Source organism: Gopherus evgoodei, chromosome 15 (assembly GCF_007399415.2).
Source record: "Gopherus evgoodei ecotype Sinaloan lineage chromosome 15, rGopEvg1_v1.p, whole genome shotgun sequence".
NCBI lineage: Eukaryota > Metazoa > Chordata > Testudines > Testudinidae > Gopherus > Gopherus evgoodei.
Genome location: NC_044336.1, coordinates 13,940,463 through 13,963,329, shown reverse-complemented (window position 1 = coordinate 13,963,329; position 22,867 = coordinate 13,940,463). Strand labels below are relative to the sequence as shown.

At 46.4% G+C, this 22,867-nt stretch overlaps 2 protein-coding genes across 4 annotated transcripts; both read left to right on the top strand.

Annotated features, from left to right (window-relative positions):
• The first annotated feature begins 1,751 nt into the window (after positions 1-1,751).
• Positions 1,752-7,182, top strand: TEN1 (TEN1 subunit of CST complex). Of its 3 annotated transcripts, none has more exons than XM_030534362.1 (4): positions 1,752-1,830; positions 3,768-3,898; positions 4,041-4,198; positions 6,106-7,182. In XM_030534362.1, the coding sequence occupies exons 2-4, from the start codon at positions 3,810-3,812 to the stop codon at positions 6,240-6,242; spliced, it is 384 nt and encodes a 127-aa protein (XP_030390222.1). In that variant the 5' UTR covers positions 1,752-1,830; positions 3,768-3,809; the 3' UTR covers positions 6,243-7,182. The 3 variants fall into 3 exon arrangements, with proteins under 3 accessions (XP_030390222.1, XP_030390220.1, XP_030390221.1); XM_030534360.1 differs by having other exon boundaries at positions 3,714-3,898; XM_030534361.1 differs by lacking the exon at positions 1,752-1,830 and adding an exon at positions 1,839-1,961 and having other exon boundaries at positions 3,714-3,898.
• Positions 7,183-7,275: 93 nt separating this feature from the next.
• Positions 7,276-20,436, top strand: CDK3 (cyclin dependent kinase 3). The gene is made up of 8 exons (XM_030534358.1): positions 7,276-7,726; positions 9,035-10,466; positions 11,472-11,549; positions 13,901-14,021; positions 14,920-15,090; positions 15,682-15,783; positions 17,052-17,255; positions 18,611-20,436. Exons 2-8 carry the CDS (start codon positions 10,339-10,341, stop codon positions 18,677-18,679), a joined length of 873 nt encoding a protein of 290 aa, XP_030390218.1. The 5' UTR covers positions 7,276-7,726; positions 9,035-10,338; the 3' UTR covers positions 18,680-20,436.
• Positions 20,437-22,867: the final 2,431 nt, after the last annotated feature.

Below are 22,867 nucleotides of genomic sequence, written 5' to 3'. Positions count from 1 at the left end.
GCACTGGAGCCAGAGCCTGCAGCCTAGTAGGTGACAGTCCTTGAGGGGAACACTGCATATCAGGGAAAGGTTGAGGCAGCGAGTTATTGTGCTCATGAGGGGGGAGATCAATAGGTTAAGACGTTAAAAGGCTGTGTCTTAAAACACAACAAGGGGAAAAAAAACAGCCCCTGTATCTGATCATCTACATTTTGAAGGAACTAGCTGCCATAGCAGAAATGGATAGCCCTGACAAATGGACACAGGTGATATGCTACAGCCTGAGCAGATGCTAGATAGACCTCCAAAAGGCCCCTGAGGTTCTTGTGTTTTTGAACTTTGGTATCAATTGCATAATGTGTCGGCCAGTTTTTGTTTGTTGTTGTTGAAATCACAATTAGTCCCACCCCGCATATACAATGGGTGGAACTAAATGCATTGCAACAATTAACTATTTCAGGGCTCTGTGATGCAATTAGTGCAGTCCAGTGAATTAATTGCAAAGAATAGTGACATTTGAGGGCTCTAGCAGTGCATTCCTGCAACCACTGCACAGTTATAGTACTGGAGATCCCATGCACACCTTGAGAGGCACAGCAGTAAATCAAAACAGAATTAAGTTCACATTTGTTATTTAACATATTGCAAACAGGTCTGAGCATAAACTAGTCCACTGCCAGTAGCATCAGAGCTGGAAATAGAATCCAGGTAGCATTCCCAGTCCCCTCTGCTATCCACCAAAGTGGTACCTCTCCACAAAGATTATTTCACGATTTTAATTTTAAAATCAGCACAAATAAATATAACTGGTGAAATGGATAACGTGTAGCCTATTAGCTTTATAATGTTAGGCCTGAATAAAGATATAGCAGACAAAACCAGGTATGCCAACCTCACCAAAGTCAGGCTAACAGAAGTTTGTGGGTAATCCCTAAGTGAAAAACACTAAAAAGCAGCAGCATGTCTCACAAGCGCTGGGAAAAAATAAGATAAGAAAAAAAGCTGCATTCCTGTCATAGTACCAGATGTGCTGTGTTTGGGCAGCTCCTTCGAAGAACTGATAAGAGCCCTAGTTTCCCAGCCTCCTTGTTTTCACTCCCTGGTTCTGTTCTTTGTTTGTTTTTAACTCCCCTACATTTCTAACTTTAGGCATGCATGTATACTAAAGGTGTCTAGTTTCTAGTTGTTAGAAGAAGGGGGTGGGTTGCTCTAGTGAATAATTTATGATGCGACGGAACTGTCTGTATAGGCTTATACTAAGATGTAAAGGGCAGGCTGGTTCTCTCAGGAGACGAGCTGCTCTCTATTGATGCGTGCATTTGTCAATAAAGAGCTTTTGATCGGACCTTGCTGGTGTTGCCTGTCTCTCTCGCGGTCAGACAACGAACTTTGCCGTCGGGGTTAGAGTCCCTGACAATAACATTGTATAGATACTAAACATACGTTACTGGCCTGGATTTCTCTATTTTAGATGCATATATCTAGCCTCCTACCTTTGGAAACTGTGACTGCCCTCTGTCCAATGCACCTGTGTAATACATTTTTCAGAAATATGTGGGAAGGAGCCAATAACTATTAAAGCCACAGGTTGCAAGACATCATTGGCACAAAGCAGAAGAAGTGATTAAGGGAGGCAGACATTCTTTAAATAGCTGGGAGAACACGACTATGCACATTCACTGCTTTGCAGCTGTCACCTGCAAGGCAAGACTGGGCTGAACAATTTCTTCTAATCATGTGGCCAGCCGCCTGGCCACGTGGGAAGGCAGGGGGAGGAGATTTATCGCAGAGCTCTGTCTGGCTTCTAAGTTCCTGGTGTGTGTATGTGTAAGCAAGCTCCTAGGGAGAGAGGTAAGCGGCAGCGCGTTGTATAACCTCTCCCCCCAAGGTCCCAAGAGAATGAGGGAAGGTCACAGAGACCCTAACCGAGGGTGAAAAAAACCACAGAGCAGGCCCTAAAGATCCTGAAAGAGAAATCAGAGGTAAAAGGGTGGGGAATGGGGTGAGCTAAGGGAACAGACACGTGACACAAAATGTGGTGGGAGCAGCCCTGCTAAGTCGTGTGGTGAGTTAGGCTCCCCTTGGCTTGAGTGACTGAGGTTCCCGACTAAGCCCCAGGAGGTAAATGGCTAATGTGCTATAGCATTGAACAGGAGGTGACCCCCAGATTTTGGGGAGAAGAGACACTGTGTTCCTGCAGAGTGTTGGAGCACAACTCCCTTGACCCTGTTATACACCCTCGGGTCCCCTGAACTCATCAGCTATCCTTTCCTCATGGACTGCCCCCAAACCCTCCAGTTCCCCCTCCTTGTTCTCCCTTCTTCCCCCCTTTGCAGTCTCCTCTTTCCATCGCTCACTCTTTTGCTTCCCTCCTCCCCCAGTCAACTGCTGCTGCTGCGGGTTGCCAACTATCTAACTGCACAAAACTGAACACCCTGGCCCTGCCCCTTCTCTGAGGCCCTGCTCCCCCCTACTCCAACCCCCCTCTCCAATGGTTCCTGAAACTTTAATACCAATAGTAAACCTGAAATAGCCTGATCCCAGCATGCCAGAGATGAGAGCAGTAAAGTGAGACTATCCTGTCTGCTACTTCTGAAGCAAGTTTTCTTTAACATGACAGTGGGAAGTGCATGAAACCCTATTTGAAAGTAGGTGGTTCAATACAGTAGTAAATGTACAACAGGGAACAATCTTGTCTTGACCAGGACTCCTTCATTTGTAGAACCTATAGGTCAAATGCAGATTGCATGTAGGTAGGTCTAACTCCATTTAATTTCTGTTATTACTACATTAGAAAGTTAGTCAGTATAGCCCTTCAGATTTCAGACTCAAGTTACACAGCTGCAGTAGAAAACATTGATAATTACTAATTTGGAAAGGTGACTTTGTTTAGATTTTTGACAGAGTCCCTAAGGATAGGGTCTATGCCAGTTGGTTATCAACTCTAGTGCTGCTAACTCAGAGGAAAAACCATCGGCTGCTAGATCACAAAACAAATTTGGTAAGTTACTTACATGCCAAATCACCAAGGTCTTCTTCCCAGTAGATCTACATTAATCAACCTTTTTAGCCTATTTCCCAATGAATTATTTTAGTTGTAGGAGGGTTAGTCACATCCTAACAACCTAAGCTAACTGCCTATGTTTGACAGTTCAGAAAGCTTGCACACTTTGTCTTATGTCTGCATACACCTAGAACTTGAAAGGCTGGGGGAAACCATTAGCTATGGTAGATATATGCACCGTGTTCTATAATCCCAGTTAACAAAAGTAACTTGTTCAGTTTTAAAACTATTCTGCGACAATTTTGATTGGAACGTGTTACAACACCCACACATCTGTGATAGTCTTTAAAACACATGCACAAGCACACACGCTTTCTTACTAATAGGTACTTAGATTCAGGATGCTGTCAACTGACTGATTTGGGTCATCACCCAACAGAAAGTCTGTGTGTTACTTGTCAGAGTGCAGGGCAGATGCCCCTGTTTTCACTCACTCAGGCTTTCGGTTCCCTTGGCCATCACCTCCGATGGGTGGAGACCCATGTCTCACTGCCTTCTGAACAGGGTGCGTCCAAGCTGAACAGTTCCCTGCCTTCACAGTGGTATTCCCAGCAAAGCCAGTCTGCTTAAGCAGGCCTGCTTGAGTTCTCTTCAAAGACATTTAACAGGTATAATGGCTACAGTTATAAGATACCACACAGGCTTCATGCATCCATTGGGTTTTTTGTAGGTACATTTTGGGGCCTATGAAGGTTGAGTAACATCCCTTTAAATACCTGCCCAGAATTTTGTCTGCTTGTGGAACCTGCAGCAGCAGCTCTGCAAGATGCTGCCCAGTCCTGCTGTTTATTATTTTCCTTGGGAGATTAACTCTGGATCAGTTGCCGATGGGGAGACACTGCGAACATTTGGCAGGTGAGAGCAGCTTTTTTCAGGCCAGCGCTACTTTCAGTAGTGTCTCTGTCATGTCTGTATTTCTTTTTTTCGTTCCTTGCGTCCTCTCAACTCACTTTTTAGGGTCCCTGCTGCTGAGTTCACTGAATCGATTGTGTTTCAGGTTACACTGTTATGACATGGTCCAGTATGAAGCCATCCTGACAGCCCTGCACAGTTCAGTCCAGCACCAGGTCTGTGTTTGCACCAAATTTGTGGAACCATTCCAAGCCCAGCTTGGATCCCTATATGTGGCTCTGGGAGAGATTGAGCAGAGGGATGGTAAGTGCTTCTTTGTTTTCTCCTTATGTGAAAGAAGGAGCTGTCTGTTTATCTGGGGAATGGAAAAAAACAGGCACCAGTTAGGCCTTTGCTTCCTTTGCTCTCCCTCTCCACCCAAAGCAACTGTTCTATTAAGTAAAGAAAATCATTCAAACTCACTTTGAGACACAGCATGTCTTATGGTTAGAGCAGGTTCTATTCCCAAGTCTGCCACTGATTTCCTGTGTGACCTTGGGCAAATCACTCTGCTGCTCTGTGCCTCAGTTTCCCCATGTATAATATCCTTATCCACCTTCATAAAATACTTTGAGATTGGCACATGAAAGGCGCTATAGAAATGCCAAATATTACTACTTTTGTGGCTCTGATAAAGGACCTTTCCTTTCTAAAAGATAGTCTTATCTCAGAACCTTGTGATCCCTGCTCTTTGATATTACTGTGCAGTTAATCAGTTGGTTACAGAGAAACTGGTATTCCCTGCAGAGGCTTGGGATGGCCAAGTGCAGCTCAGCATGTTTGTGTTTCAGAGTCTTAGGAAGTGGCAACATTAGAAGACACGTTTGATCGTAGAGTAATGTCATTTCACACATTTAAAGCACAGATGTTAAAACCAACAAGTGTATTTTAAAATTAATGTTTTAGCTGAAATGAATTGCAGCGAACCCATGTTATAAGGAGGAAGGTTGGTTTTAAAGTACAGAACTGAGGGTCAGGAGATCTGGGTTCTATTTCTGACTCTGCCACTGACTCACTGTGGGAGCTTGGGAAAATCACGCCCCTGTCCTGTGCCTCAGTTTCCCCACCTGTAAAACGAGGAGGATCATTATTAGGCTAACAGTGTTGTTGTGAGGACTGATTAGCCTATAAAGTGCTTGGAGATCCTCGGAGCGAAGGTGCCACAGAGACAAATATTTTCTATCCTCATCATTTGGGATTCGCATAGCTCCACAAACAGGACCCGCTGCTTGTGCGCTGAGCGCCGACACAGTGAGCAAGGTGCAATTTCTACACAGCTAAACAGCAGGGACGTGTGTCTGCACATGTACTCTGGGAAATTAAGGAGAATTCCTCCCCCCGCCCCAAACCTTTCTGTCCTAGCCCTAAATTTTCAATAACTCTCCAGCCTGTAATTGCCTTTCCGTGTCAGTATTTTTTAATTTGCAAACACATTTAACTCACTGCATTGTAACATGCTGTTTAACTTGAACCACAGCTTAGAAATCTTTGCGTCTCTTCTCCTTCCCTCAGAGCATCACAAATACATCCCCACTCTGAGGCATGGATTGGGAGGCATTAAAGCAATCCGACAAGATTGGTGATGAAGGGCGCCAGCTCCAATTTGCTATGGTGCTCTGTGGATCATTTTATTTGCATCATAAGATGTAGAAAGCAAATCTTGGCTTGGTTGTATGACTGCTAAGTGAAGCTGAGTGACTTTGTCCCAGGCAACACCTTGTAATAATAATTATTTGTGACTGGAATTCTTCTTAGTTTGAGACTTACTACATATCTGATTTGTACCAGCGTGCCTTTCTGGATTGCCTTCCAGCTGACTGTCTCCAAGCACAGTCTAAACATGAATGATTTCAGTCTCACAGGGAATTGTTCTCATTTTGCAGGTGAAGCAGTGAAACAGGACTAAGACCAGAAAGTCCCACAGCTAGTCAGTGACAGGGCTAGTTTCAGAACCCAGGACACTTGCTCTATGGAACAATCTCCCCATAACTCTCTGCTTTAGTTGTTCTCCGCCTACTTTTAAAATTCAGCTCACCTCTTATTTTCTCCTGCCTCTCTCTCAATTTCTCTTTCAAGTCCTAGTACGTAACAGTGGGGGTTCAGTCTGGGCAAAAGATGCTATGTAACCGTTCTCCTCTCGAGAAGCTGCATTCATTATTTTATATTTGCAGGCGAGAGGCCTGTGCTGAAGGCTCGGGTGCTGATGTGCGTGGAAGGGATGAATCTGCCCTTGCTGGAGCAGGCAATACAGGAGCAGCGGCGATATTTCCAAGAGAGACAGGGGCAGGTGGAGAGCAGTGCCTCCTAGTCTTACTGGAGGAAGGTGGTGTTGAACTGAGCCCAGGTCTCAGGTGCATTACCTGCCTTCCATCCTTCTCTGCACCCTGCTGATCTTCTGCTGTTTTGGCACCATGACCCCAGTCTGGTTCTGAGGTTGCTGTCCCTTTCCACAGTGTTTCAGGTTTTGGATGTCCTCCGAACATGCATTTGCCTTAGGTGTTTTCAGGGGCTTATTTTTAAAATCATTCTTTTCTGTCCTGTCACATCAATGGGATGAGCTGAGTGCCTGGGAAAGTCGCGGATACCAGGGGTTTAAGCTGGTTCACCCTCACACTTCTGTCAATAAGTCTCAGACCTAATCTGAAATACCCTCCACTATTCCAGTCATGGGCCCCATGCAGCTCTGCCAGTGCACCTCAGTCCTGACCCTTACAAACTCCCACGGTTCCAGTGCTGAAGCCTGTCTGGAAAAGAGACTGGAAAGCATGCTGAATTGAATGGCAACTTTAAGAAATTCCTCCCAGAGGACAGGACCAAATCCTCATCACGCAAGAGCTGAGTCCAGGATTTGAACCCAGGTTTCTAGAAACAAGAAAATGATGCACCAATTAATTGCACTAGTTGGTGCATCTTTGCAGTTAAAGTCAATATCTCAGACTGAGACGAGCGTGGACAGTGTCTGTTGACGTCAGTGGGAGTTGGGTGTGTGTGTTGAGGAAGGAATTTGGCCCAATGAATTCTGGAATATAAAATTTTAGTGTCCCGCAGATGGAGGTTAGTCATTTATTTCGCTCCTTTACAGGACAAGAGTAGGAGAGAGTCTGATCCTGGAGGTGCTTTCCCTTAAGAAAATCTAAATTGTCTGTTTTATTATGGTATTGAATGTGTTTGCCTGAAATGTTCATAAATCTAGGAGATGAAAAGAGCATGCAGCCTGCTTCTGTTAGTGATTAAAAACTGCATTCATGTTAAGGGGCCTGAATTCATCCCTGCTGCAACTCTGCTGAAGACACAGGGAACTGAGTCTGGGTGTTCAAGGGTACCTGGCTTTGGAAGAGCCACAGGAGGAGGACCTTCAGAACACACTACAAGACCCATCTGTTTACCAAAGCCATACTGCTGTAAATGAAGACAAACATTAACGTGGGGCGGGGAAAGAGAATGTCTGTGGGAGGGGAATAAAAACAAACAAACAAACAAACAAACTCAGCTGCTGTAGAAAACCTCCCAAGGAGAGGTGAGGAGCAGCATTCACTGAGACGTCCAACTGGACAACACTTTGCACTTCAGTTACTTGTTTGGCGTGTAGATTCTGTGGTGACATAGACCACGTCTACACTACCCGCTGGATGGCGGGTAGTAATCGATCTATCGGGGATTAATTTATCGCGTCTTGTCTAGATGCGATAAATCGATCCCCGAATCGATGCCTGTACTCTGCCTCAGCAGGAGGGGTAAGTGGAATTGACAGGGGAGCCGCGGCGGTCGACTTGCCGCCGTGAGGACGGCCAGGTAAGTCGAACTAAGATACTTCGACATGTAGCTGAAGTTGTGTATCTTAGATCGATTTCCTCCCTCCCGCCCCAGTGTAGACCAGCCCATACAATAAAAGAAACTCTAGCTAGTGAATTCCCAATATGGAAGCCAGAGGGAGCTAGGTGTATATTAGGTTCCACTTTACTTGGTGCCTGAAACCAAGACCCGAGACTTGCCTGTAATTTATGCAGCTCACTATCTTGTTTGATTTTGTTGCACTGTATGTTTATTCACACAGTTATTAAGCCTCATCTTCATGTGCTCTGGGCTCACTGTAAAACCTGAGATGGAGTCTCGAGAAGTAGTTTGGTTCTCCCAAATGCCTGGACTAGAGCATGCAGACATTACAATTGACTTGTAACGTTCAGATACAATTGTTTTGTGGGTGCCTGAACCATCTTAAACTTGGACTATTAGTTTTTAAGCTACTAGCTCAGCTGTGGAACGACTGAGGACATTTTAGGTCATTGTTCTTACACCCTTGTCCTCCATGCCAAAGATCTGTGGAGTCAGTGGAGTGTACCACCCACGTATGCCATACCATTCCACGTCGGAGGGCATAGGAGAGAGTCGCCAAGGAAGAGAACCATGACACATACACTAAATGTGGCATAAAGAGGCCTCTTCCCTTTGCTGTACATTGGGATTGAGAGCCTCTTGAGGGAGTCTTACACAATACTGCAAGCCAAATCCAACTTTTTTTTGGACCGATAAGTAAAATCTTACTAAGGGCAGACAGAATCTGCTTGGGCTGGTAGCTATTTGTTGACCATTTTGCAAAGCATAAAGGTATTTATTAAAGTTATTTGTATTATGGTTGTGACGAGGCACTCCGGTCATGGACTAGGACTCTGTGCTCGGTGCATTATAAACACCGAACAAAGAGACACGCCCTGCCCCAAGGAGTGTACGCTCTGTTCAGTTCTCAGCTGTCCGTCAGCATGGAGGATGAGCCCTTAAGTGACTTGTTTCCTGGACAGTTGCTGTTGAGCTCCCACTTTTATCATCATACTGATTTTGTTAGCAATTATACTTAAGATTGTGGAAAACAGGGTAACTAAATTGATCCCCCATCATGTTACATTTCTTCCACTGCAATTCTGCTTGTGTCCCTTGTCTGGGTCGTCATCCTCCCCAGCCAGCTAGCAGCTGGAAGGGTGTGAATGCCACTTAGCAGAACAAAAGTCTTTCCTCCTCTTACCCCAGCAGTGGCCAGCACCAGCCAGTGCATTTGATTGTAACTTTTTTAGACACTATAACATTTTGAAGTATGTTTCCCCCTAGTGGTCAAATGACCTGGGCAGCAGAGTGGAATGAAGTTTGACCCTTTGGCAACCCAGTAGCTCAGCAGGAAGAATCCACTGAGAAGGTGAGGTGAGCATGTGGGCAGGAGCATGCAGTGGGGCTGGAGAGGAGACAGCCATTTCACAGTGGATGCAGGATCCAGAGTGCAGAAACTGCCCAGCCTGCATAGGAGGGCCAGCGGGCCTGCCTTAAAACCTACCCTTCAACCTCCCAGTGTTTAAGTTAAATTTTGAAGGAAAGCTGGTACATTATGGCAAATCCATTTTAAAAGTATTAGCTCTCTTTTCTCACAGGCTGCAGGGGCCAGGTTGCATGCAGAAATGCTAGCTATAGAAATACAGGGGAAGAGCAATACAGTAATTATGGCCCAGCACAAGGAACACAATTGCAGCTGGATCATTTTCTACAGGCCATCAGAGTCGGCTTTAGGAAGTTTAATACACGGAGGCCTGGGGCCGCTCAGGCTGAGAAAGGACAAATGGTTTTACACCTAATTAGGAGACTTGGTTGAAAATAGAGCAGATGGTATTGAACTGATAAGATATAAATAGCACTAATACTTAGCGCTAATAGGGCTTTTAATTCATAACTCATTCTCACAGCCCCCAAGCCCATTTAACAGAAAGGGAAGGTGAGGCAGGGTAAGTAAGTGGCTTGTTCAAAGTCACAGGAGGAAACAGGCATCTTGAGAGAGTGATCTTATGTGGTCAGGATCAGTCCAGTCCTCAACTAGTCATTTTCTCCAATGTATTCGCCTAATAAGTGTATTATTTAATTCAAGAGGGGTATTTAGTCACTTATGTGTGCATTAGAAATTGAACCCAGGGTATTTGTGAATTGCTTGAGGCACTGGACTGAAACAGCTTGGAGTTTTGCACTGAAGGGCAAGCATCTTTCCTGCCTATGTATAGTATGTAGGACAACTTGGGATGTGCATGTTTGTTTATAGAGTAGCACTGCCATGAGACATGCCTTGAGACTCTTGTTTGGATGTGAATAAACATAAGCACTACCTCTGGGCTGTGCTATGGGGTATTATTAAGGGGAATTTTCTTTGCAGGGGTTAGGGAATGGATGAGATATTGCTATGGAAAGGGTTTAATGCAATTGCAGTACCTTTTTCCATCCAACAATACCTTCAGTTCCTGGGATGTTCATTGAAAGGCAGGGTTGCTGGTACTCTGCAACAGAGGGCAATGTTAAAATGTGCGGGACTGAAATGGCAAAGTGGGACTCTGACTAATGAATGGAGGAATGTTTCAGTGCCAAGCTGCTGACGGACCATGGACACGTTCCAGGATGTGTTCCAGAAGGTGGAGAAGATTGGGGAAGGCACCTACGGAGTGGTGTACAAGGCGAGGAACAAGCGGACAGGCCAGCTGGTGGCTCTGAAGAAGATCCGTCTGGATTCGTGAGTGTCCACGGTCCCAACCACAGTCCAGCTCACACATTCCACCCTGAAGCCAGAAGTCAAGGGTCATGCCAATGCTGGGGTTTGAAACTGTCTAAAATGTTTTCCCAACACAGCTGCTGTTGTAACATGGTTAGGCAACCCCCATCACAGCATTAAGAAGTCACAATAGTGCCTTGCTGGGCCTGTCTATAGCATAGTCTAAACCTCTTAGGATCAAAACCCAGTCCAAAAGGGAGCAGCAAACCATGCCATCTCCAGTCAAGCTTGAAATGGTTATCAAGCGCAGCTGTGCCCAAACCATACTCGAGAACCATCATCTAGCCAGGCCAGTTTGTGCTGCACAGTAGACAAGGCCTAACCTTCCTAATGGCACACAATCCTCACCCCTCATTCAAACTTACTGATCAGCATGGACAAGCTAAGAGCTCCCCGACAGGAACGGGAAACACGGTCAGTCTGAGAACGAGTATTCTAAGATGGCCAGTTTCTGGGGCACAGGCTTGTACACACTGTCATAACATCCCCCTCTGCATGCTCCTTCTCAAGCTGGTCTTAAAGCAGTTCTCCCCCTAGCATGAACAGCCTCAAACCAGAGCCAACACTTGTTGGAATTTGGCTGGGCTGCCTCTGCGCATGCCAGTGGGACAACCAGGCTGGCTTAGGGCTTTTGCTTGGCCGTATAAAGAAGGGCCAGATTTTCAGGAGCACACCTCACCCACACTGACATGTATGACTGAGCTCTGGCCCCAGTTATGTGTGCTGAGCACTTGAAAATCTGATCCTGAGCTCTCCTGAAAAATCTAGGCCTAAGTTGTCTAAATACATATGGAGAGGAGAGGGTCCTAGATCGAGATCCCTTATATTTTCTGTCCTAAGCCCCTGTGAGTTTCCACCAAAAAGAAAGATCAGAAAGGAGGACGTCCATGAGCCACATGACCAGCTGAATTGGCATTTACCTGCTAGTATCACCCCAGGAAATAATGAGTCTGTTTTTCCCCATAGGGAGACAGAAGGGGTTCCGAGTACAGCAATCCGAGAAATCTCTCTGCTTAAAGAACTTAAGCACCCAAACATAGTGAGGTAAGAGAAGCACTCAGTCTGGCCATGGAGTGGGGGCGGTCGGGTCATTGCAGTACGACTCACTCACTACAGGTCAAGTGCAGTTGTGTCAGGCTGAGCAGCACAAGGATGTTAAACGTCTCCCAGCTTTGTATGTGCCAAGTAAAAGGGTTGTTGATAAAAAGAAAACAGACAAGGCATCTCTCAGTCATTCATGTATAAAAAAAAAATTGTTTTCTGCTCGCTCTCTGCCATAACCACTCACTTAGCTATTTTTCAAACAGTAAGTGCCTATCAAATCCCTGAGTGTTATTCAGTCATTACCCTGACACAGAGCACTGGAAAAAGCCCACAGTTCCAGTTGATGGATTATATTTTTAGACACAGACACACATTAAGAAGTGTCTGGAACTTAAAAATCAGCTGAACAATCTCTTTTAACAGCGTGAATTAGCGTTCAAAGTGGAGCAGATTTACAATTTCACAGTCTTCACGTGTTTCTTTTTCCTTCTGCGGTTGCATTAGTGCTGTAGAGAACATAATGGCCTTTTTCTCCATTGGGCATCTCAAACCTTGTTTTTCCCCTGGAAATGTCCTCAGTGTGTTTTTGGTTTTTAAACTTTGTCACCTTGCTGAGCTATTAGAGAAGATGACCGTGACTGCGAGACTTTTGTGGAGAAATTCAAATGCAGGAAACATGATGTAAAAATGTGTCTGGGTGTTGAGAGTCAGATGACAAATAAACAGAAATGGAGATAGGTGGCCAAGGAAACTGAATGCCATGCTTTGGCTGTGAAAAACAACAGGGTGTCTTACAGCAGGGCTCTAACTCTCTGGGGTTGGTTACCTTTGCCCCTTTTCTCAGCATTAGCCAGAGCTGCCTGGCTACATGCAAGCTTTCCTGGTCAAGGCTCACTCCTTTCTGAAAGACCTTCCCAAGCAAGATTTCCTCTCCCCTCCTTAAAATCCAGGCCAGAGCTGCAGCTCTGGAGTGGCTATTTTGGAGAGCAGCAGCAGCAGAATGTTACCCTTCCAACTAGATTTGTAATACAGCTACACTTCAGCGAAAGAGCCATGGCCGGCCCGGGTCAGCAGACTAAGGCTCACGGGGCTATAAAATTGCAGTGTAGATGTTCAGGCTCAGGCTGGAGCCCAGGCTCTGAGAATCCATGCGGGGGTCTCAGACCCCAGGCTCCAGCCCGAGGCTGCACATCTACACTGCAATTTTACAGAGCTGCAGCCTGAGCCCTGGAAGCCCAGGTCAGCTGACTCAGGTTCCAAGACGAAGTGCATAAGCACCGACTTATTCTGGCACCAGGGGGTGCTTGACCCCCATTGGCCCCCAGCCCCACCCCAACTCCACCCCTGCCCTGCCCCTATTCCAACCCCTTCCCCAAAGTGCCTGCCCCAACTCTGCCCTCTCCTGCCCCTGTTCAACTGCTTCCCCAAATCCCAGCCCTGCCTCCTCCCCTGAGTGCACCACGTTCCCGCTCCTCCTTCCCTCCTGGAGCTTGCTACAGCTGTTTGGTGGTGGCAAGCGCTGGGAGGTAGGCAGAGGAGCGGGTACGCAGCACGCTCAGGGGAGAAGGGGGAGGTGAGGCACGGCGGGGTGCTGGGGTGCCGGTGGGTGCAGAGCACCCACTACTTTTTCCCCATGGGTGCTCCTACCCCAGAGCACCCATGGAGTCGGCACCTATGACTCAGTGCTGTGGGATTTGTATTGCCGTGTAGACATCCTGATAGATTCCAAGGCCAGAAGAGACCATTGTGATCATCTGGTCTGACCTCTTATATAGCACAGGCTGGAGAACTTCCCCACAATAATTCTGAGAGCAGAGCTCCCATCTGGATTTAAAAATGGGAAGTGATGGAGAATCCACTCACCTAATGTATATTGGCTACATTTTTGCTTTCATCAGGCTGTCCTTGTTCTTTTCAGGAATGCCTAGTCACGTGCAGGATGGTTTGTCACCCGCACTAAACTCTTCCTTCCAGTCTTACCAGATACAATGGGCCAGCTCCTCAACTGGCATAGCTCTGCCTTTCAATGAAGCTCTGCCCCGTTACACACATTGGTCACCTGGCCCTATTATCCCATTTACAAACTAGCTGCTGCTAATATAATGTAGAGAAGTTAGAGAATGGCTAGTAAGACACGAGGCATTTCAAATAAATCCTGTTCCATTTAGCTGCTGAAGAAAAGATGCTAGCAAAGGGATTGTGGGCCTGCTAGAGGAGAACCTATCTGTGTTACCCATTGGCCTGTTCTACCTGTTTCATTACAGAAATAAGTATTGGTTTGGAGCACTGCTGTATAAAGCTGGTCAGGACTGTTTTTTATAAGACTGGGTATGGTTGTATTTTGTGCTTAGGCTTCTAGATGTTGTGCACAGTCAGAAGAAGCTGTATCTGGTGTTTGAGTATCTGAATCAGGACTTGAAAAAGTACATGGACTCGTCCCGGACAGGGGAGCTCCCTTTAAGTTTGGTAAAGGTACGAAGTTTAGAGAAGTAAGAGTGCCGCCTTTGCAAAATACCTACAGGCCGTTAAGGCTGTGTTTATACCTGCTGCCTGCTGTTGGATGGACCCAGAACTGCTCAGCTGTGTGTTAGAGACTTTATACTGATAGTGGAAATTGTTGGTAAGCTCCCACAGTAAATAACTAACTCCCACAGAAGGCAGTGGGAGCCATGAGTGATGAGCATCTCTGCAAGTCAGGCCCAAGATTGTAGACAGTATTGTCTGGTTAGTTAATTTCCCAGCCATTTCCAGACTTCTCAGTTTGACCAACAACAAAAGAAGGGAAGTTGGGGGAGACAGTCCAGGGAGCTACTGCTAATTCTTTTTATATTGAGCAACATGCTGCTGGCAGTGTCAGTGACAGCACAGCGTGGATTTGACTCCTTCCCTCCCCAAGGTAGCAAGAACGTGTCAGTGTATTGCTGGGTTGTGGTCAGAACCTCTGCCTTGGGTTTGGATGGAGCTTGGGCATCTGGGCTGTGGGGGAGAAGTTAAGAACATAAGAACGGCCCTACTGGGTCAGACGATCAGTATCCTGTCTTCTGACAGTGGCCAGTGCAAGGTGCCCCAGAGGGAATGAACAGAACAGGGAATCATCCAGTGATCCATCCCCTGTTGCTCATTCCAAGCTTCTGGCAAACAGAGGCTAGGGACACCATCCCTCCCCATCCTGGCTAATAGCCATTGATGGATCTATCCTCCATGAATTATCTAGTTCTTTTTTGAAGTTATATTACAGCTGTGAAATATTTTCCATACAGATGTTGGACACTTCCTTAATGAAGATCTACCATATTTCAAAGGTTGTCATTTAACCAGCCCAGTTTTTCACATTGTCTCATTGCATGGCTGTCTGAATCTCTCCTTTTAGAGCTATCTGTTCCAGCTGCTGCAGGGTGTGAACTTCTGTCACTCGCACAGAGTCATTCATAGAGACTTAAAGCCTCAGAATTTGCTGATCAATGAAGTGGGAGCCATCAAACTGGCAGATTTTGGTCTGGCTAGAGCCTTCGGGGTGCCACTGCGCACTTACACTCATGAGGTAATGGCTGTGTCCCAGCTGACCTAAGGGCCTTCACCTGGGTATCTTAGTACCAGTCTCGCTCTCTGGTTTCTCTCATCTGAATTATTTGACTCCTGTGAAAATAATGATTTCAGAGGGGTAGCTATGTTAGTCTGTGTCAGCAAAAACAACAAGGAGTCCTTGTGGGTTAGTCTCTAAAGTGCTACAAGGACTCTGTTTTTATGAAAAATAATGTAATCTATGAATTTCTAATATGCCCGTCACTGTAAAATCTGTTTATCGGGCACTACAGTGGCCTGCACTGTTGATTAGATGCCACTTCCTGTGTGGCTGGAGGGGGCATAGATGGATGTTGTACATAAATAATCTTTCCAAGCTGAACACAGGAGGAACTGTCCCTTGCTAAGAGCAGAGACCTGTGTGTACCTGCCAAGTGAAACTAGACTGAAGAAGGAGTAGCCAATAGGTGGAGTGTGGGCCAGATCTGGACCACCAGATGCTTTTGAACAGACCCTGAAATTTTATTTAAATTTTCTTCTCTGGAGTCTGGACCTTGACAAAAAAAATTGTCTACCTCTGGACTAATGCTTTTGTTTTGGTTTCTTGTAGGTGGTAACCTTATGGTACCGGGCCCCCGAAATCTTGCTGGGATGTAAATACTACTCGACTGCAGTGGATGTCTGGAGCATTGGCTGTATCTTTGCAGAAATGGTAGAATAGGCTTAACCTTTTTCTAAGTGAATGGTCCCTTCTTTTTAACATCACCTTCATGCTATTCAGGCTCATGCTTATCCATTTCTTACCATGGTCCTGGATGGCACCGGGAATACACCACGGAAAAGGCGGCTAGGAAGTTAGAAGCTTCTTAACTCTGCATTCAGGGTAAAATTCACTCCCCATAGGCAGGGCCCAGCACAAGAATTAGCCTCCACTTACAGCCTATTTCTCTCTATATGCACACTTAAATCTTCCAAAAACTGCCCTCTGCATCAGGGTGAAATTTTACCTGGGCTGGCCAAAACAGGACAGCAAGAGCAAAGGGGACAAATGCCCAGTTTTGCCAAAAAGTGGGGTGTGACCCATAGTGGATATGCAGGGGAAGAGTGGCAACGCCAGCCCTGCATTGGAGGGTGGGCTTGGGAGAGCAGCTTGGACTGAGTCAGCCCCCTGTGGGCAGGCAGCAGGGGATCTTGGGCTGGCCCTGCACTGAGGGTAGAGGGGGGCTTTGGGCTGGCCCCACACAGGTGGGCTCAGGCTGGCCCTGGGCTGGGGGCAGGGGACGCTCAGGCCAGCCCCATGCATGGGGGGGAGAGGAGGGCTTCAGGCCGGCCCTGTGCGGTGTCCCGTTTTCCCTTTGGGGAAATATGGTTACCCTATTTTAACCTGAGTGCTTGGATAACTGCTGCTAAGAGCTGGGTGCAGCAAGAAGACTGCATTACAGAACTCATGTCCGCCTGTGCCCAAGGCTCTCACACTGTGGTCTGCAGAGAGCTGGCATTTCACCTCACATGCCAAAAAGTCTGGATTCCTTTAAAAGCAGCTTGAAACAAGGAGAAGACGGACCTAGCTGCCACCACTAGGGCCTGCTGCCAGATTAGAGGGCAGAAGCAGAGGATGCCCTCAGGGATCAGAACCATCAGTGGGGAGGGAGCTTGTGCAGCCGGACAAAATCTGCAAGGGGAGTGGAGAAGGGGAGCAGGTGGGAGAGAAATATGCTGAGGGGAACTCCCATGTGTTTGTACATATATCAGCGAGAGGAGCAGAGCCCAGGGTGGGGGTGGTGGAATGAAGAGGACAAGCAGATGCAGTTATTTAACTTTCCCAAACACTTGCTGTCTTTGAGACAGTCACTAGACACTTCCCTAGCGTTATGTTGCCATGGAAGGGGTTGCCCTACATTGGAGATGAACGTTATTCTTATTAGAGAATAATGTGAAGGAAACTTAATGGCCTGGACCTGGTGCTTTTGTTGCTCCCAGGTGACGAGAAAAGCCCTGTTTCCAGGAGATTCTGAAATTGACCAGCTCTTCCGGATTTTCCGCACGCTGGGCACGCCCACTGAGGCAGTATGGCCAGGGGTGACCCAGCTTCCTGACTATAAAGGAAACTTTCCCAGGTGGGCGAGAAAAGAGATGAAGGAGATCGTTCCGAACTTGGATCGGGATGGGCGAGACTTACTGGCGGTGAGTTCTGAGCAGGTGTTGGGGGCGCTCAGCTCTTTCCAGTAGGGCAAAGGGGGAAGCACGTGTTCAGCTGAAACGACAAAGCGCAGATCAGGTGGTGGTTGTGTTTTGCCTCACCCCTGAACCGGGCTCTTGTATGGTGGATCCATTGGACACACACAGGTTCCTGCATGGGATTAGGGATTAGTTCTACTGGGCTCCACGTACAAATCGCTGGATGAAATTCTCTGGCTAAAATACTGTGCTGTGTAGGCAGTTACACTGTGATCATAACTCTCTTTCGGCCATAAACGCTATGAATCTTTTCTATTCAAGTTCCTGTGGTATCCGAGCACCTAAAAAGATTCGGGGGGCCGGAGTATTGGGGTGATTGCTGTTTCTCTCTTTTAACGTCCCTCCAGTGTCTTCCACACTGAAAAACGTACAAACTTTAGCTGTATGTGTGACGACTACACCTGGAATCTTGGTCTTAACAACAGATTCCCAGCCCCCTTCAGCAGCAGAGCTAGTAACGTAGGTTGCTAAGTGCTACATAGTAGCTGTGGTGCAGGATGGGTGTATATTGATAAATCAATGCACATTCATGCTGTAGTGTGTTTTCCCCCTTAGTAAATAGAGTAAGAAAATCCTGCAGTCGTGGAACAGCTGTTAAAACTACCCTTAGTAGAACCCTCTAGGAAACACAGGCTGGTGGAAGGGATTTCACCTTTTACAGTGTTCCTTTGCCTGTGATTTTTTGATCCAAGATGGGTTATTGGGCAGTGATTTACCGGGGGTGGGGATGGAGAAAGGGGACGGAGGAATTGTACTGTGAAGTACAACTGCAGAAGCGTGGCCAGCATGCTTGTCTGGAACAGACTCCTACCCTGCACATGCTCAGGGCACAATGTGCTGGCTCTGATCCAACTCAGGCAAGCTCTATGACCCCAGCCCCCAGAGGACTTTTTGGGGTGCCCTCCTTTTTCTAAATAATTGGGAAACCATGTGGTTTGGTGGTTGGTCACCAGCCTGGGGACTAGCAGATCTTGGTTCTGTACCAAGCCCTGCTACTCTCTGTCCTTAAGTGAATTTACAATGTCTGTGGACCTCAGTTTCCACATCTGGAAAATGGGGATATCAGTCTCTAGCTACTCAACTTGGATATTGCCACACCTGATTATTAAAGTCAGTAAAGCCCTCTTGGGCCATCAGATAAAGGCCCCATGTAATAATTGGTTCTCTTTGGAGGCCAGAGTCTAGCAGAGAGGAAGCGGCACCAGCTTGAGCTATTTGAAAGCTTTTGCATTTTGTTCAATTAAACATCCTGCTTTAAAAATAAAAACAAAAACCCAAATTCTCTTGGTTTTCTTTTGCAGCAATTGTTACTGTATGACCCCGACAGGCGCATTTCTGCCAAGGCAGCCCTCAACCACCAGTACTTCTAGCAAAGCCCCCGTGATCCCGAAGACCAGCACATGCTGCAGAAACACTGCGGATGAAAGGACGCAGCGCCTCTGCCTGCCTGTATTCCTGATGCTGAGCTCTGTGCATCAGTGCATTTACCATCTCTGGTGGCTGAGCAGGGAGGCTGGCTGAGGTTGAAACACCTCCATATTACGAAGGAATTTGGAGGGAAGTGTTAGTTCTTATTTAGACAGAGGTGGTTGGATGCTCTCAGCCCATTGCTGGGGGTATCTGTTAGGGCCGTTAGAGATTTCTTGAAGTAGTTGTTACATGTGATAGGGACAGGCCTGATGGCAGCATCTATCAGCCTGTAATACTGACTGGGGGACACTAAATTCTCACATGGGAGAGCAACTTCCGAATCGTTGTCCCCTTGCCTGGGAGTGTAGCGAAAGTGAGGGTTGGAGCAGTGTAGCTTGTCTGTCCTTTCAGCACCCATTCCTGGCTGTGGTTCAGATAGCCCATTGCAAAGAGATTTGTCAGCTTCCCTCCCAGCATCAGGCAGTGCTTGACCTAAAGCAGCGGGGAGAGTCGGCTGCCTACAGCCGGGAGTGTCACTGGTTAGTGCTATTAAAAAGAAGAGGGGCTGTTAGTATTAGATAAGACTGTCTTCAACTGTTTAAGAATTTTAGAGTTTTAATTCCTAGTTAAACAGCAAGTGAAAATATCTTAAGAATGATCTTCATCGCGCAAGACAGAGAAGCCAAAGGCTCCCGCTGTGGCAACGTGTGAAGTCACAGTTCTGGAGAACACACCTTTTTGTTGTCCAAATGGAAAAAGTTCAGTCACTTGGGTTGGCTTTGACAATATTTTACTGTTTATCTTTCGAGTGATTTAGCACCAGGTTTTGTTGCAGTTGTGGGAACTCTCTCCTCCAGTAAAGAAAATACACAGAATTTGTTCCTAAGTCTTGGTTGTTTGTTATAGGCTGCTCAATTGTTTAGCCACCCCCTAGACTGGGGTAGTGATGGAATCTGACAATCTCTCATGTATGCCAAAACCTCGACCTGTGTTCACAGCACCAGCCTATCCAGCTGGTCCATTTCTTTATTACAGGCCTTCTCTTTTCCCTCTGTCTCTTTCATGAGGTCAGAACTGTCAGATGCTGAGGCATCAGATAGTGTTTTGTAGAATAATGGGCAGAGAACATAAAGATATCCCTGCTGCAGGGAGAAACTGAGTTTCTTTCTAACAAAAGCTTTGTTTGAGTTTGCTTTATTTTCTGAAATACTCTGAAGACAGATGAGTTACTTTGTTCCATATTTTGTTTTCCCACCTGCCTTAAAAAGGGGGCTGCAGAGACTCTGATAAATGAATTAAACGGCATTACTCTGTGAGGATCTATATCATCTTTCTCCAGCTGTTGAAGGGAACTGTGGTCAAGTAGCAGTGTAATGCTGAACCAGCGGCTCAGCATTCCAGCTGGGTACAATGTTGTACTCTTTTGCAATATTTCTGATTCATAACAGATTCCTATGCCTCTTTCGGCATTACTCGGGGGGGGGGGATGTTGTCTTTCTCCAGCTGTTGAAGGTAATTGCAGTCACATAGTCATGTAACACTAAACCATTGGCCCTTTCTTTCCCCGTACCAATCCATCTTGTACCTTCAGTGCAGATTTGGAGGCTAGCAGGGATATCTAAACCCTCTCATTCCTATCACTAGATTTTAAAAATCCCAGAGAGACCAGGTAGGTGAGGTAATATCTTTTATTAGCCTAACAGAAGTTGGTGCAATAAAAGATATTGCCTAACCCACTTTGTTTCTGTAATGTCCTGGGACCAACATCGCTACAACACTGCAAATAAAACAACGCATTGTCAAAAGACTTCATGGAACAGCTGCCTTAGGAGAGTTAGGCTGGCCACAGTCAAGGGTTACTTTCAGATTTGCTCATTCCTAAGGAATGAGCAAACTGCTGAATCCTCATTCATAGGGGTTGGAACTAGCACCCCCCTGGCTTGAAGTGGTTTCCATCATATACAGGGTTTACACTTTGGTTCAGTGGCTCTCAGCACCCCTACTATACACATTGTTCCAGCACCCCGACCTCAGTGCTGTTCTCCTAGGAAAGCAGCAGCTAAGACTGTTGCAAAAATAGCTGGTGCAAGGTTGTATTTTAGTGACATTTTATATTCTAAGTGCTAAGCACTTGGAGAGGCACAGTATTTCCTAGATATAGATGAACCATGCCAAAATAACTCTTTGCAGCTATTTATTCCAATTTTTAAATCAATTTGATTGGATAATGCTGGGTTTGTTTTTAAGCAGTACATGGGGAGTAGTACCTGTGTTTTCATCCAATCCTGGAGGAGGGACAATACCATGTGACTTATCTGACCCATCCCAATCAAGCAACACAACTTGAATTTCAAACATGTATGACCAATTCCTAGAGTAACAATGTGTGTCCATTACCCTCTGAATAGCAAATCTGAGAAACTCATGGCCTGCTCACGAAAATTCCATGAGAAAGAATAGAGGCAAAGTCTGCTAAATAAGATATTCATTCCTGGGCCAGTTCAGACTTTGTTGCCAAATCTTCAGCTGGAGGGAACTCCTGGCCCCATAGAACAGATTGAAATATTGGTGTGATGCTCACTGCTGAAATTCCAGGACCGTGAGGTGTGGTCAATGAACTGTTCATTGCCAATTCTGAGCATCTTTGGGTCAGGAAAGTGCACTGGAGTCAGTAGTGCGATTCATACCTAGGCCTTCTAGGGGGACTGCAAGCTGAACACGTACACCAGAGACTGCTTCACCAGCTTCCTGCCTCCAACCCAGTTTCCCCACCCTATTACTTCTGACAGTAAATCAGAGGGACAGTTTTACAGAGCAATTAAGTTACAAAACTCACAAACATTTAATTACACTGTATTCCCCAAACCTTCCTCAGCACCAAGGAGCAATTATTTAACATGTTTAAAGCAGTATCATGTCCCCTTAGTGAGCTGGGAAAGGGAGCAGCATGGGGTGAAGGGTGCTGCAGGTTTCTTTTTAGCCCTTTCCAACAGATTAACTAAAAGGAAGGTTGACTCACCTGTCTAGGAAAGCTCAGAAGTTTCATTACAGTTGCACTATCGGCAGAGGAAAACCACAGCTTCATGAGTTGCAAACCCTGGAGAAATACCCTAGAGTTGTTATACAGCTGCTGGAAGACAGAAGGAGGCTACCTGAGGCAGCTTTAGAGAGAGAGCTAATCTGTGATTGGCTGGCTACAAGACTGCTGGGAATCTGCAAGGCTATAAAAGCCAGTGAGCTGCTGCAGGTTAGAACAGGAGCTTGTGGGCGCTAGTGCTGACAGGCACTAGACCAGGAACCTGACTGAAAGCATGTAAGGTTAGTAACACTGAGATTCTAGTGTACATCTTGTTTTCTTTGGTGTACCAATAAACTGCCTTCGTTCATGAACCGACTGTCTGTCGGCCCCCTGTTCATAAGACCCAGGCAACCATCACAGGAAATCATTAGTAAAACCTGTGAGTACCGACAAGCATCTGATTCCAACCCACAGCTGATTAGAGAAGTTTAAAACATGCATTAATGGCATTCTGTGGGCACATCAGCAGCTCTTCACCTGGCTTGCAGGCCCTCGTTCTGTGTGGTAGGCCACATTTCCTCCCATCCAGCTGTTGCCTGGCCTTTGGAAAAGGCAGAATGATCTGCAGTTCCCATTGGTTGAAATTAGTTGATTGTTTCAAATTATTTTTGTAAGAACCAGATACAATACCATCCCCAGGGAGAGGCTGTGCGTGAGTGGTGGGGGATGAAGAGAAGGAGCTTAGCTAAGAATGATCAATCCCCCGGCCATATTGCCATCTCCTAGAAACCCTGGCAGTCTCCCGCACCCATTAGGACAGGGTACAAGCACTTTGCTTTGGTTCTGAATCAAATGCAGAAGAAGTGATCCTTTCCTTTCAGCTGGGGCTGAGCATTGTAAAAAGGCACTTGGCCCAAGTCCCATTGACGTTCACTCCTCCTCGTCTAATTTACGTAGCCACTTCTGGAAACATTACACTGGGTCTAGAGTGTTACGGTCTATAGGGCCAGCTCCTCAAAGGTATCAGACACCTAAATGCCCAAGGGAGTTGGATGCCCACATATCTTTGAGGATCTGGGCCCGGGTGCTTAAGACAGGGCATGTTTAGACCTACACTGAAGGGTGGGTG

Coding starts and splice junctions, on each gene's coding strand:
- TEN1 (XM_030534362.1), top strand. CDS start 3,810: ATGCTGCCCAGTCCTGCTGTTTATTATTTTCCTTGGGAGATTAACTCT. Junction 3,899..4,040: donor ACACTGCGAACATTTGGCAG/GTGAGAGCAGCT, acceptor ATTGTGTTTCAG/GTTACACTGTTATGACATGG. Junction 4,199..6,105: donor AGAGATTGAGCAGAGGGATG/GTAAGTGCTTCT, acceptor TTATATTTGCAG/GCGAGAGGCCTGTGCTGAAG.
- CDK3 (XM_030534358.1), top strand. CDS start 10,339: ATGGACACGTTCCAGGATGTGTTCCAGAAGGTGGAGAAGATTGGGGAA. Junction 10,467..11,471: donor AAGAAGATCCGTCTGGATTC/GTGAGTGTCCAC, acceptor TTTTCCCCATAG/GGAGACAGAAGGGGTTCCGA. Junction 15,091..15,681: donor TGCGCACTTACACTCATGAG/GTAATGGCTGTG, acceptor GGTTTCTTGTAG/GTGGTAACCTTATGGTACCG.